Source organism: Pezoporus wallicus, unplaced genomic scaffold (genome assembly GCF_028554395.1).
Source record: "Pezoporus wallicus isolate ANWC-B61680 ecotype Strahan unplaced genomic scaffold, APGP_CSIRO_Pwel_v1 contig_6566, whole genome shotgun sequence".
Classification (NCBI taxonomy): domain Eukaryota; kingdom Metazoa; phylum Chordata; class Aves; order Psittaciformes; family Psittacidae; genus Pezoporus; species Pezoporus wallicus.
Window position 1 is genome coordinate 1,824,036 of NW_026638763.1, and position 12,226 is coordinate 1,836,261.

At 61.1% G+C, this 12,226-nt stretch overlaps 4 protein-coding genes across 5 annotated transcripts; 3 read left to right on the forward strand and 1 right to left on the reverse strand.

The window, feature by feature from the left end:
- Positions 1 to 669: 669 nt before the first annotated feature.
- PAOX (polyamine oxidase) lies at positions 670 to 3,703 on the forward strand. Of its 2 annotated transcripts, none has more exons than XM_057412349.1 (7): positions 670 to 818; positions 1,079 to 1,571; positions 1,637 to 1,851; positions 2,023 to 2,278; positions 2,465 to 2,577; positions 2,654 to 2,811; positions 3,545 to 3,703. In XM_057412349.1, the coding sequence occupies exons 1-7, from the start codon at positions 671 to 673 to the stop codon at positions 3,686 to 3,688; spliced, it is 1,527 nt and encodes a 508-aa protein (XP_057268332.1). In that variant the 5' UTR covers position 670; the 3' UTR covers positions 3,689 to 3,703. The 2 variants fall into 2 exon arrangements, with proteins under 2 accessions (XP_057268332.1, XP_057268333.1); XM_057412350.1 differs by having other exon boundaries at positions 1,652 to 1,851.
- A 1,077-nt stretch (positions 3,704 to 4,780) lies between these two features.
- Positions 4,781 to 7,304, forward strand: MTG1 (mitochondrial ribosome associated GTPase 1). The gene is made up of 9 exons (XM_057412319.1): positions 4,781 to 5,024; positions 5,107 to 5,187; positions 5,454 to 5,510; positions 5,689 to 5,779; positions 5,868 to 5,929; positions 6,137 to 6,233; positions 6,426 to 6,507; positions 6,613 to 6,725; positions 6,826 to 7,304. The coding sequence occupies exons 1-9, from the start codon at positions 4,794 to 4,796 to the stop codon at positions 6,921 to 6,923; spliced, it is 912 nt and encodes a 303-aa protein (XP_057268302.1). The 5' UTR covers positions 4,781 to 4,793; the 3' UTR covers positions 6,924 to 7,304.
- A 487-nt stretch (positions 7,305 to 7,791) lies between these two features.
- Positions 7,792 to 9,811, forward strand: ECHS1 (enoyl-CoA hydratase, short chain 1). The gene is made up of 8 exons (XM_057412320.1): positions 7,792 to 7,900; positions 8,359 to 8,556; positions 8,635 to 8,762; positions 8,843 to 8,942; positions 9,049 to 9,153; positions 9,232 to 9,351; positions 9,431 to 9,498; positions 9,585 to 9,811. Exons 1-8 carry the CDS (start codon positions 7,792 to 7,794, stop codon positions 9,648 to 9,650), a joined length of 894 nt encoding a protein of 297 aa, XP_057268303.1. The 3' UTR covers positions 9,651 to 9,811.
- An 860-nt stretch (positions 9,812 to 10,671) lies between these two features.
- PRAP1 (proline rich acidic protein 1) lies at positions 10,672 to 11,705 on the reverse strand. The gene is made up of 4 exons (XM_057412231.1): positions 11,698 to 11,705; positions 11,380 to 11,455; positions 11,163 to 11,221; positions 10,672 to 10,936 (listed from the first exon to the last, which is right to left on the reverse strand). Exons 1-4 carry the CDS (start codon positions 11,703 to 11,705, stop codon positions 10,672 to 10,674), a joined length of 408 nt encoding a protein of 135 aa, XP_057268214.1.
- Positions 11,706 to 12,226: the final 521 nt, after the last annotated feature.

Here is a 12,226-nt window from a genome sequence, read left to right on the forward strand (position 1 = left end):
CTGATCATCTTTGTGGCCTCTTGTCTGTCTTGTACTGAGGAGCCCAGACCTGGAGACAGTGCTCCAGATGTGGCCTCACCAGAGTAAGCAGAGGGGGAGGATCCTGTCCCTCTATCTGTTGCAATACTCCTGCCTACGGCCCCCAAGATACTCTTGTCCCTCCTGGCTTAAGGGCACGCTGCTGACTTCACCACTGATCACAACAATCTTCTGAGCTCTGCCCTTCACAGAATCACAATGTGGTTTGGGTTGGAAGGGACCTTAAAGCTCATCCAGTTCCAACCCCTGCCATAGGCAGGGACACCTTCCACTAGAGCAGGGTGCTCCAAGCCCCTGGGTCCAACCTGGCCTTGAGCACTGCCAGGGATGGGGCAGCCGCAGCTTCTCTGGGCACCCTGTGCCAGCGCCTCAGCACCCTCACAGGGAAGAGCTTCTGCCTTATCCCCAACCTGAACTTCCCCTGTTTCAGTTTGAACCCATCACCCCTTGTCCTATCGCTGCAGTCCCTGATGAAGAGCCCCTTCCAGCCCGTTCCCAACCCACCTCCCTGGGCTTCCCTCTACCCCGCACTTGCAGAGGTCACACACGAGATGTGATGGGAAAAGGCGGGGCCTGGCGGAGGCGAGACCAAGCAGGAAGGGACGGGACGGGGCGGGGCGTTGTGGGCGCCATGGAGGGCAGTGGCGTGCGGCGGGTGGTGGCGGTCGGCGCGGGGCTGGCGGGGTTGGGCGCGGTGCAGCGGCTCCGCGGGACCGGCTCCGTGCGGCTGCTGGAGGCGGCGTCCCGCGCCGGCGGCCGCGTCTGCACCCGCCCCTTCGGTACGGAGGAGCCCCGGGGGGTGGCCCCAGCTCCGGACCCGCCCCAGGGGTAGCACCGGGGATGGGGGAGCTGCACCGCGACCGCCGCTGTGGGGCCGGTTCCTGAGTGGGGGGACACGGGGCTGGGGGTGTCTGGTCTTGCGGGTGCAGTGGGAGCACACTGGAGACAGTGACGAGTGGAACAGGGGGTTGGGCAGGGTCCGCTGACTCCAGCTGGTTCTGGGGGTCCTGCCCTGGGGTGATACCCTCCTCCTCCGCAGCGTCAGGGCTCGCAGAGATGGGGGCACATTGGATCCACGGCCCCTCGCCAGCGAACCCTGTCTTCTGCCTCGCCACCCGCTATGGGCTGCTGGGCCCGGAGGCTGCCCGGGAGGAAAACCAGCGGGCAGAGGCAGGGGGTCACCCCCCGCTGCCCTCCATCACTTACGGCAGCTCAGGGAGGGCGCTGAGCCCGCAGGCGGTGAGTGAAGCCCACGACCTCTTTGACACCCTCCTGGCCTCTGCCCGTGATTTTCGGGGTGCTGAGGAGCCACCAGCGTCCAGTGTGGGACAGTACGTGCGGGCAGAGATCACTCGCAGGGTCCCCGCTTTGGGGGGGGGCAAGGAGGATGCCCGGCGGCTCCAGCTGGCCATCCTCGCCACATGCCTCAAGCTGGAGTGTTGCATCAGTGGCACCCACAGCATGGACCTGGTGGCCCTAGAGCCCTTTGGGGAGTACGTTTCCCTGCCAGGCCTGGACTGCACTTTCCCGGGGTAAGCACAGGGCTCTGGAGAGGGAAATGGAAGAGCATTTTATGGGGGCACCCTATTCCCATCAGCACCTCCTCCTGCAGTGGCTACAGCAGCTTGGCCGAGCACATGCTCTCAACTCTCCCTGAGGGCACGGTGCTGCTCAACAAGGCAGTGAGGACCATCCAGTGGCAAGGGTCCTTCTGTGAGGAAGGGGATAACACTAGGGATTTCCCTGTCCGTGTGGAGTGTGAAGATGGAGACGCCTTCCTCGCCGACCACGTCATTGTCACCGTCCCACTGGGTGAGGACATCAACACCTTTCCTTGCCCTGCCTGTCCCCTCCAACCAGTTGGCATGGCTGATGATGGGCAGGCTCCTGGTGGGAGAGGGGAGGATGGAAATGGGCTCTGACCCCACTTCAGAGCCCAGCAAACAGAGGTGCTGGTTCTTCTGCCTAATCATCTGCCTACAGGTTTCCTCAAGGAACGCCACCAGGACTTCTTCCAGCCTCCCCTGCCTGAACGGAAAGCAGAGGCTATTCGCCGCCTGGGTTTTGGCACCAACAACAAGATCTTTCTGGAGTTCGAGCAGCCTTTCTGGGAGCCCCAGCAGCAGCTCATTGAAGTGGTGTGGGAGGATGAGTCTCCCCTCGAGAAGCCCAGCACCGACCTGGAGGCCAACTGGTTCAAGAAGCTCATTGGATTTGTGGTCCTCCAACCACCAGAGCAGTATGTGATAGGAGAACCAGCAACAGGGGTTAGGGCATCTCCTAGACAATGTGAGAGTGTCTTGGTTCTGTCTTGAGCTTCAAGACCGTCTCTGGGTCACTGGTGGCCTGTGATGCATCAGTGCTCCCATGTTTCCTGGTGAGCAGCAGGAGGGTGGTAGATCTCAACCCCATCTTTCCTCCCCAGGCATGGGCACGTCCTCTGTGGCTTCATCGCAGGGAAGGAGTCAGAGTACATGGAGACACTGAGTGATGCAGAAGTCCTCAGCACCATGACACACATGCTCCGCACACTTACAGGTAACCACTGCCTCCTCTGCCCTTGTCACCCCATCCCCCTGGATTTCTGAATCCCACTGAGATTCTGCACCCACAGGGAACCCACTCCTGCCCACTCCCAGGAGCGTGCTCCGGTCCCAGTGGCACAGCACTCCCTACACCCGGGGATCCTACAGCTACGTGGCCGTTGGCAGCTCCGGAGATGACATTGACATCCTGGCTCAGCCCCTGCCCGTGGACCCCGAGGACCCCAGGGTAACTGCTTTAGGTTGGGGGATGGCAGTGGCTATGGAAGAAGCAGGATCTCCTGGCTTGGGGCCAGGGTACCCTAGGCCACGAGGAGCGCAGGGACATGGTATTCCTCACTTACACTCCAGTTGGGAGTCACCAGTGTTCATGTCACCAACCAACCCCCCTTGGCTTTTCCCACCGAGCTCCACGGGTGTGGAGGGAACCCCACTTCCATAAAATCTGGGGACACTTGGCTGCTTCCAAACACTTTCTGGCATCAGGAGGTTGCAGTCATGTGGGGGTCAGCCTCTTCCCAAGTTACAAGGGACAGGACAAAAGGAAATGGCCTCAAGCTGCACCAGGGCAGGTTTAGATGGAGATGAGGAGCAATTCCTTCCCCAGAGAGTGCTCAGGCACTGGAACAGGCTGCCCAGGGCAGTGCTGGAGTCACCATCCCTGCAGTGTTCACACACCGTGGAGACAAGGCCTCAGTGCCATGGGTTAGTGGTGGCCTTGGCAGTGCTGGGGTAAGGGCTGGACTCGATCTTAAAGGTCTTTCCCAACCTGGTTGATTCTGTGATGCTCACAGTATGGGGTGGGTCTCTAAGGAAGGGAAGGTGCCCTATGGAGCATGCACATGCAGGGTGCCAGAGGACAGGGAATTGAGGCTGGGTTAGGATAACCCCGTTGTGCTGCGGGGGGGGGAGGGGGGGGGGGCGGGGCAGCAAGCCCCCAGCACTCACTGCCCACCTTGCAGCCCCTGCAGCTCCTCTTCGCTGGTGAGGCCACGCACCGCACCTTCTACTCCACCACCCACGGAGCGCTGCTGTCTGGCTGGAGAGAGGCCGAGCGCCTCAACCAGCTCCTTGAGACACCCCACGGCCCTGAGGTGCAGAAATAAACCCTGTGCTTTGCCGCTCAGCCTCCTTTATTGAGAACCCGGCCGGGCAGACACACGCAGAGAGGCTTCTCCTTCTGCAGGGCATGGACGCGGCTCCTTGGCTCGTGCCCGGCGGGGACAAGGGTCCGCAGCCTTAGTACCAGTTGGTGCTGGCGATCAGGTAGCGGGTGTCGTCCAGCGGACACTGCGGCGGGGCTGGCTCCGCGGTGGGCTGAGGGGCTGGCGGAGGCGGCTGCGGCTGGGGGGTAGCTTGGGGACCGGGCCCCGCTGCCGGGGGTACCTCCCCCTCGCTGCGGGGCCCGGTACTGCCCGTGCCGCCGGGGCCCGTACCCGGCACCGGCCCGCCCGCAGGCCGCTTCTCCGCCATAGCGCCGCGGGGAGCCAGCCGTTAGCAGCTGAGGGGAAGCCCCGCCCAGCCGCGCGCTCTCGCAGGCGGGGCGATGCGGCTCCTCCCCGCGCGTCGCGCCGGATGTGACGCAGAAGTGCCATGAGGGGGTGTGAGGTGCTGCTCCGGGCGGCCGCGGCGGGGTCTGGGATCGGGTCTGGGTCCCGGCGGTTCCGGGAGTGCTTCGATTTCGGCGGCCGCGATGTGGTCTCCTGGTTCCCGGGGCACATGGCCAAAGGTGAGGGGTGTTGGGAGCGGGGCGGGCTGGCACCGCCGCTCCTTCGCTTTCGCCGCCGCCGCCTCTCACCCCGTGCTGTGCTGCAGGCCTGCGGCAGATGCGGAGCTCCCTGCGGCGCGCCGACTGCCTCATCGAGGTGCACGACGCTCGCATATCCTCCAGCACGGCTCGTCCTGTCCCGCCCCCCCCCCCCCCCCCCGTGTCCCCCGGCGCAGCGGGAGATGGCTCTCCGGGACACTGTCCCCTGCATCGGTGGGGTTTTCACTGCCCCGTGTGCCCCAGCTGCCCCGTGTCCATCCAGTTCGCCTCTTCTCCCAGCCCCATACCCCTCTCCAGCAGCACAACAGCCCCACTCGAGCCCCGTCAGCTTACCCCCACCAACAACTAGTCCACCCCTGTACCTGCTTCCATGGAATACCCTTCTCTAGCTGCACAACAGACCCATTAGTTTCCTGCCCTGAGGAACTGGTCCACCCCAGTACATGCTTCTGTGCCATACCCCTCTCCAGCTCTGCAACAGCCCCATCAGCTTCCCCTCACACAGAGCTTGTTCACCCCAGTACCTGCGTCCATGCCAGTGTACAGTCACTGTCCTTAACGGTGCTCACATCCCACTGTCGGGCCGTAACCCCATTCTGAAGGAGGTGCTGGGCATCCGCCCGCACATCCTGGTGCTGAACAAGATGGACCTGGCTGATCCCAGCCGGCAGCCGGTGAGCACTGTGGCAGGGCTGGCTGGGGGTCCATGGGTCCATGCTAGCAGGTACCAGCAATGCCTCTTCCTGTCATCTCCAGACAGTATTGGAGCACCTGAAGCAACAGCAATGCTCACATGTTGTCTTTGCTGACTGCAAGCGTGATGTCAATGTCAAGAAGGTAACAAATGAACCAGTAGCTCCAAGCCCAGCCCCGCGTCTTGCTTCCAGAAGCTGAGGGCCATGCACTGTTTTTCCCAGCCCCATGGAGAGGCCTCAGTGCCCCACTGCGAGGAAGTGATGCTGGCTGGTTCACAGCGGTCCATACGAGCCCTGTCCTCTGCTTGGCCCCCATTTTGTGCATCCTTCTGGCATGGTGTCCTCTGAGTGAGTGGCCAGTGTGGGTGCAGAGTCACAGTTACAGCCCTTCTCTGTGTCTCTCTGCAGATTGTTCCCATGGTTGCCAACTTGGTGGACAACAGCCCTCGCTACCACAGGGCTGAGGTGAGACTGCCAGTGTGTGCAGGGAGTTAGGGTGGCTGTTGGCAGCTTCTCCAGTTCAAGAGCCAAGGCCAAAAGCACCAGCAAAGGCTGGGTAGTTCTGCTTTTGTGGCTGCCTGTTGCTCCTGGGGCGGGTGGCCAAGGGCAGGTTGCTCCCTGCCCACATCCACATCACTTCCAGAGCACCGAGTACAGCATCCTGGTGATTGGTGTGCCCAACGTGGGCAAGTCCTCTCTCATCAACTCCCTGCGGAGGCTGCACCTCAAAAAAGGTATTTCTCTGTGGTGCCTGGCCTTGGGGAGGAGTCTCTGATGGGACAGGATGTCACATGTTTGTCTGACTCCTGTCTCTCCCCAAAGGGAAAGCCACTCCTGTCGGTGGTGACCCTGGTATCACTAAGGCAGTGCTGACCAGAATCCAGGTACTGTCCCTGCTAGCTGGGTGGGTGCTGGCCTTTGCCTTTTCTTGCTCAAGGCATGCAGAGCTGATCTCAAAAGGTCTCTCAGGTCCCCTTTCCAGCAAGACCTTAACAAAACAATTCAACACCTTGCTTGTTAGCCACATGCAAGTCTGTGACATTGCAGTTACCAAGCAGTGTGTCTTAACAGCCCTCTCTCCCCCATCCCAGGTCTGCGAGAAGCCCGTGATGTACCTGGTGGATACTCCTGGCGTGTTGGCACCAAAGCTGGGCGATGTGGAGACAGGCATGAAGCTGGCACTGTGCGGTGAGCTGGCTGCTGTGGCTTGGGGGACTCCCCAGATGTGTCTGTGTGCCCTCACATGAGGCTGGGCTGAGACCGCTGCTCGTAGGGCCAGCACGTGCTACCTGGATGCCCACAGGTGGCATGTAGATGGCAGGAGGGGTGGCCAGGGTTTGGCTAGGGCTGCAGGAGCTGGGGCTTGATCCTGTTTTCCAGGAGCCATCCATGACCACTTCGTTGGGGAGGACATCATGGCTGACTACCTCCTGTATGCCCTGAACAAGCAGCAGCAGTTCAGGTGAGCCAGTGGGGAAGCTGGAGAGCGCCCTGGGCTGCACCTGCTGCTCTTTAGTCCTCAGGGAGCTTGAAGGGCAGAAGCAATGCACCCCACCTCCTTTGGCAGGTATGTACAGCGTTATGGACTGGCTGAGGCCTGCGATGACATTGGGGTTGTGCTGAGGCACGTGGCCCTTGCCCAGGGCAGGACGCAGAAGGTGAAGGTATTGACGGGCACAGGTGAGTGCCTAGAGGGGATCTCTGCCTCCTGGGTTGCAGGGGATCCCAGGGTGGCTCCAGGCTCCACTGATGTCTCCTTCTGCATCCCCCCCATCTCCAGGGAATGTCAACATGATGATGCTCAACTACCCTGCTGCTGCCTATGAGTTCCTGCGGGATTTCCGGGCTGGACGCCTGGGCAGGGTGACACTGGACTGAGACCTGTCCCATGGGGGAGAGAGGCACCGCCTGCAGGTGCATGGGCTGGAGCCACGTCAGCATGGAGCTTTGGTGTGAGATTAAAGTGGCTCTGCCAGGGCAGCCCCCAGTTTCAGATCTTGGGCTGCTGCAGGGGAGCAGAATCCCTGTGGTGGGGATGAGGAGCTGCCCCCAGGTGTCCCCATGCTGGACAGTGGTTGCTGTGGGGAAAGGAGGCCTGGTGCTGCTTCCTGCCAGGACAACAGCTCTGAGGAGCCATTTCCTCACTGTGGTCTTGGCCGTCTCTGGGATTTGAATTCCAAAATAAAACCTGCATGGATAGGGTGCTGGGGCCATCTCAAGGTGCCTGTCCTTAGCCCCTCACCCTGGATCCAGTTATAACTTCTTTCCGCTCAGCTTTATTGCTGCCTCCTCATCCCTCAAACACTGCGAGACCCACGTCTAAAGAGGGAGGAGCAGCACTAACGGGGTTGCCCAAGTCGATGGGGTTTGGCACGGGCTGGAGGGCAAGGACGTGTGGCGCGGCTTCCATGGGGTCCTGCCCTGCTGGCGGTAGATAACGGATGAGGCCGGGCGCAGTCCTGGGAGCTGCTGGTATCCCAAGGGGTGGGCTCAGCCCCGGGGTGGGGAGGCTGGTCCTCTCGGCATCGGTAGCTGCACCAGACACGGGCCATGTTCCGCCCTTACCGGCCACCGTGTCGCAGAAGGCTGCGGCCAGCAGCATCAGCGCCCAGCACGCCGCCGTGCTCCGCCACATCCCGCAGCTCGGCTCGCCTGGGCGCACGGGAGAGCGCCGGCCGCTGAGACCCGGCCTCCGGGCACGCACACACACACGCGCACCCCGCTCCACGCACGCTGCCTCTCCGCCATGGCCGCTTCCGTTCTGGGGCTCCTCCGTCCCGCCGTCGCCGCGGGTCGTCGCGCGTTCCTCCCTCCGCCGCCCCGCCCCTTACTCGGGGCTCGGGGCTGTAGCGCCGGTGAGCGGGGATGAGGGGGGCGGAACCGGAGCGGAGGTCACCGGGAGGGGCCTCAACACCGGTCACGGGCCCCGGGTCCTTGCACCATGTACGGGGCTGTGGCGCCGCGTGACAGCGTCTGTGCACCGCGCGTGACCCCGTCCCGTGCGTGTGCCCGGCACCGTGTGCTGGATCCCAGCCCCGCGCATCGGGCAGGCACCGGAAGGTGGTCACCGGAGTGACCCTGCTCGGGTCGGGAGTGAGTGCACCAGGAACCCCCCAGGAGCCCCGTTCACCCATCCCAGGGGGTGACATCCCAGCGGGCTGCCGGTGACCCCGCCGTGTGCCCACCGATCTCAAGGTCACCTTAAAGCAGCACGGAGCCGTGGCTGATCGGAGGGCAGGTGGAGGGGGAAGGGGGCGTGATCTCTCCCGGTTGTAGGCAGCCTGCTGCCTAACGGGGCGGTGCTGCCGGGCAGGAGCTGCGTTCCAGTACCTGGCGGTGCAGAAGACGGGGGCACGGCAGAGCGTGGGCCTGATCCAGCTGAACCGGCCGCAGGCGCTCAATGCCCTGTGCGACGGGCTGATGGAGGAGCTGGGGCATGTGCTGCAGACCCTGCAGAACGACCCGCAAGTGGGGGCCATCGTCATCACTGGCAGCGAAAAAGCCTTCGCAGGTAGGGCAGGATGCGTTCCCCACCCCAGGCTTTGGAGGGGGAGTGGGAAGAGGTAACCCACCTCAATTCCCTTTGCAGCTGGTGCAGACATCAAGGAGATGCAGAATAAAACCTTCCAGGACTGTTACAGCAGCAGCTTTCTTATCAGCTGGGACAAAATCTCTACCATCCGCAAGCCCATCATCGCTGCTGTCAATGGCTACGCTGTGAGTCCCCCCCAGCTTCCTTATGCCTGAATCCTCAGCCCTTTACCCCTCTTACCCCCCCTCTTTCTCCCCTGTCCCAGCTGGGTGGTGGGTGCGAGCTGGCCATGATGTGCGACATCATCTATGCTGGGGAGAAAGCACAGTTTGGACAACCCGAAATCCTGCTGGGAACCATCCCAGGTGAGCACAGGGGTCCTGCTAAGGGGGTCCATCCCCACTGGAGCAGGGACAGCAGGAACACCGAGGTATACTTCTCTGGGCTTTTCCCTTCCCCAAATGGCTCCAGGTGCTGGAGGGACACAGAGGTTGACCAGGGCAGTGGGGAAGTCACTGGCCATGGAGATGGTGCTCACTGGGGACCGGATTTCTGCACAAGAGGCAAAGGAAGCAGGTAGGACCACGTGCCAGTCCCAGCACTGGGGGGGGACAGCAGGGAGCTGTCCCAACAGCTCCCCACTGTCCATCCTAGGTCTGGTCAGCAAAATCTTCCCTGTGGAGAAACTCGTGGATGCGGCTGTTGCCTGTGCTGAGAAGATTGCCAGCAACTCCAAGCTGGTGGCTGCCATGGCAAAGGAGTCAGTCAACAGTGGTAGGGGATGGGGGCCAGTGGAAATGCCATGGGGCTGCTGCAGGCCATGGGGTCTCCCTAACTTCTCTTTTGCTTTCAGCCTTTGAGACAACGCTGGTGGAGGGGATGAGGACGGAGAAGCGGCTTTTTTATGCCACCTTTGCCACTGTGAGTAGGGGTTGTCCTCAGTGTGGTGGGGACAGCAGAGTGGGCACAGCCTCCCTCCCCTGAGCCCATCCCTCTGCTCCTCACAGGCTGACCGCAAGGAGGGGATGTCAGCCTTTGTGGAGAAGCGCAAAGCGAACTTCACCGACAGCTGAGCCCGCGGGGGTGCTGGTCCCCTGCAGCACATCAGCCCCACGCATCGGCCCACAGAGGGGTCTGAGACCCGGTGGCAAGTGACAAGTGCCTCAAGTGAGACAACCGACAGCTGGGAGCAATTTCCCATCACTATTAAAGGGTTTTCCCAGCGCTGCAGGAAGATGGAAGATTCTTGCTGTGGGGTCTCTGCTGAGCTGGGATATGTTTGGGTTCACTGAGACCCCATCATCACACTGCTCCCCACTGCTGGGCAAGAGCAGCCGTATGGAGAATAGGTCCATGTGTGCCCTGGGCAGGGGACAGCCCGTGGCACCTTCTTGGGTGCAGTGCTGAGTTTGCCCAGCCTCGGCCTCAGCTGGGTTCACTGAGACCACGGTGATGGTCAGAGTCACCCACCCTGAGGCATCGTTCTCACCCTCCTCGGGGTCTCTTAGTGAGCCCAATGATGACGTCTCCCAACTTTTGGAGCCTTGCACTTGGCAATAGGATTCTGGAAGCAATGAGGAGCACACCAGGACATAGAGGGGAAATTATTGAATCCCAGACTGGTTTGGGTTGGAAAGGACCTTAAAGCTCATCCAGTTCCAACCCTTGCCACTAGAGCAGGTTGCTCCAAGCCCCATCCAACCTGGCCTTGAACACTGCCAGGGATGGGGCAGCCACAGCTTTTCGGGGCACCCTGTGCCAGCATCTCAGCACCCTCACAGGGAAGAACTTCTGCCTTTATATCCAACCTGATCTTCCCCTGTTTCAGTCTGAACCCATCACCCCTTGTCCTATCACTACTGTCCCTGATGAAGAGTCCCTCTCCAGCATCCTTGTAGCTCTCTTCAGATACTGGAAGCTGCTCTGAGGTCTCCACACAGCTTCTTCATGCTGAACAATCCCAGTTTTCTCAGCTTGGCTTCATATGGGAGGTGCTTTAATTGGGTTTATTGGAGGGCTCAAGGGTGGTGGGGAGGGATGAGGACCAGGGATGTTCCCACCCCTCATTGTGCATCTGGAGCCTGTCTGCACTGCTCAGCGGTGGTGAAGGTGGTCATGGTCCTCCTCGGGGCCATTCTGCACCTGCAGGGACAGCATCAGTGGTCGCTCATAGGCATCATCCTTTGCAGCATCATCCTGGGAGTGGTGGAGATGGTCAAGGTCCTGCTCTGGTCCTGCCTGGGCTTGGCGGGCAACCCAGCGAGCCCAGGCGCTGCCGGAGACAACCTTTGAGCCTGGTTCCACGTCTCTGGAGACCTCAGCCTCCTCTGGTGGCTCCACAGCACGAACTCCCAGGATGCTGGAAGAGGGAAGCAAATTCAGCTAGGGAAGGTCCCAGTGTGTCAGGCTCACTGAACATCCCCATGTCCCGGGGCATCCCATCACATCAGGGTGCAGGGACCATGGTGAGAGAAACCCCCATCCCCAGGAGGCTGCAATTAGGATCTTGGGGAGCAAACAGGCTCATTTGGCTGCTGAGGTGTTGCTTTGTTTTTGTTCCCAAGCCAGATGTGGGCGCCTCTTACATTTCCTTGGCCACATCCTCCTCCGTAGACAGGTCCTTCATCCCGGGGTTGCCCAGAGCCTGTGGGGAGAAGGTGCCAGGGGGTGGCACAGAGGACTCCCTCTGCCTGCTAATGCCAAGGGCAGAGGGAGGGCAGGCAGAGGATGGATGGATGGATGGATGGATGGATGGATGGATGGATGGATGGATGGATGGATGGATGGATGGATGGGGCTCACCTGGGTGCTGCCAGGGGCAGGCAGAAGGGCAGCGCCCAGCAGAACGGTGGTGCTGCAGAGCCACAGGATCCTCATGCTGCAGAGAGATGGGGGAACCCTGTTGGCAGGAGCTGTGTTGGCTGGGGCCTTCCTGCACCCACAGCTCCTGCTGTACCCACATGTGCCCAGTGTTTGCCTGTATCCTGCAGCCACAGCTCCTGCTGCACCCACCTGTGCCCAGTGTCTGCCTGTATCCTGCACCCACAGCTCCTGCTGCACCCACCTGTGCCCAGTGTCTGCCTGTATCCTGCTGCCTTGAGCCATCCCACAGGGACTCACCTCTCCATGGCTGTTCCTGTGCTCCCTGGCCCTCAGTCGCTCTTTGACCGCAGTTTTGCTGCTGTGGCCACTCCCAGGGTGGGGCCAGTTCGTGATGCTGGTGCTACTGGGGGCAAGGGGAGCACTGGGATGACGTGCCCTCATGCACCCAGGCACAGCAACCCTTCTGCCGTGGGGTTTAGGCATCCAGATTGGCAGATCCCCTAGTGCTGACTGACCAGGTCATTTGCTAAACGTGTATCCCAATGTTTGGAAGTCCCACCACCCATTGCTCGCAGTGTAGTTTTCTGCAAATACATTGTACCATTTGATTTTCCCTAAGACTGGTGCATGATATGGGATAGTATTCCAGGCGGTGGAAGGTCCTTTCTTACCCAAAGCCACCTGAGGGTTTGTCAGGTCCAAACTGCTAAGTCCAAACCTAAATAGAAGCCATTAAGTAACATAAAGATCTTTGGTGTGGAGCTGGGAGTGCCCTGACAAGCACTATATGGCACGTCCACAGCCGACCTCCGAGCTTTGGTTCGAT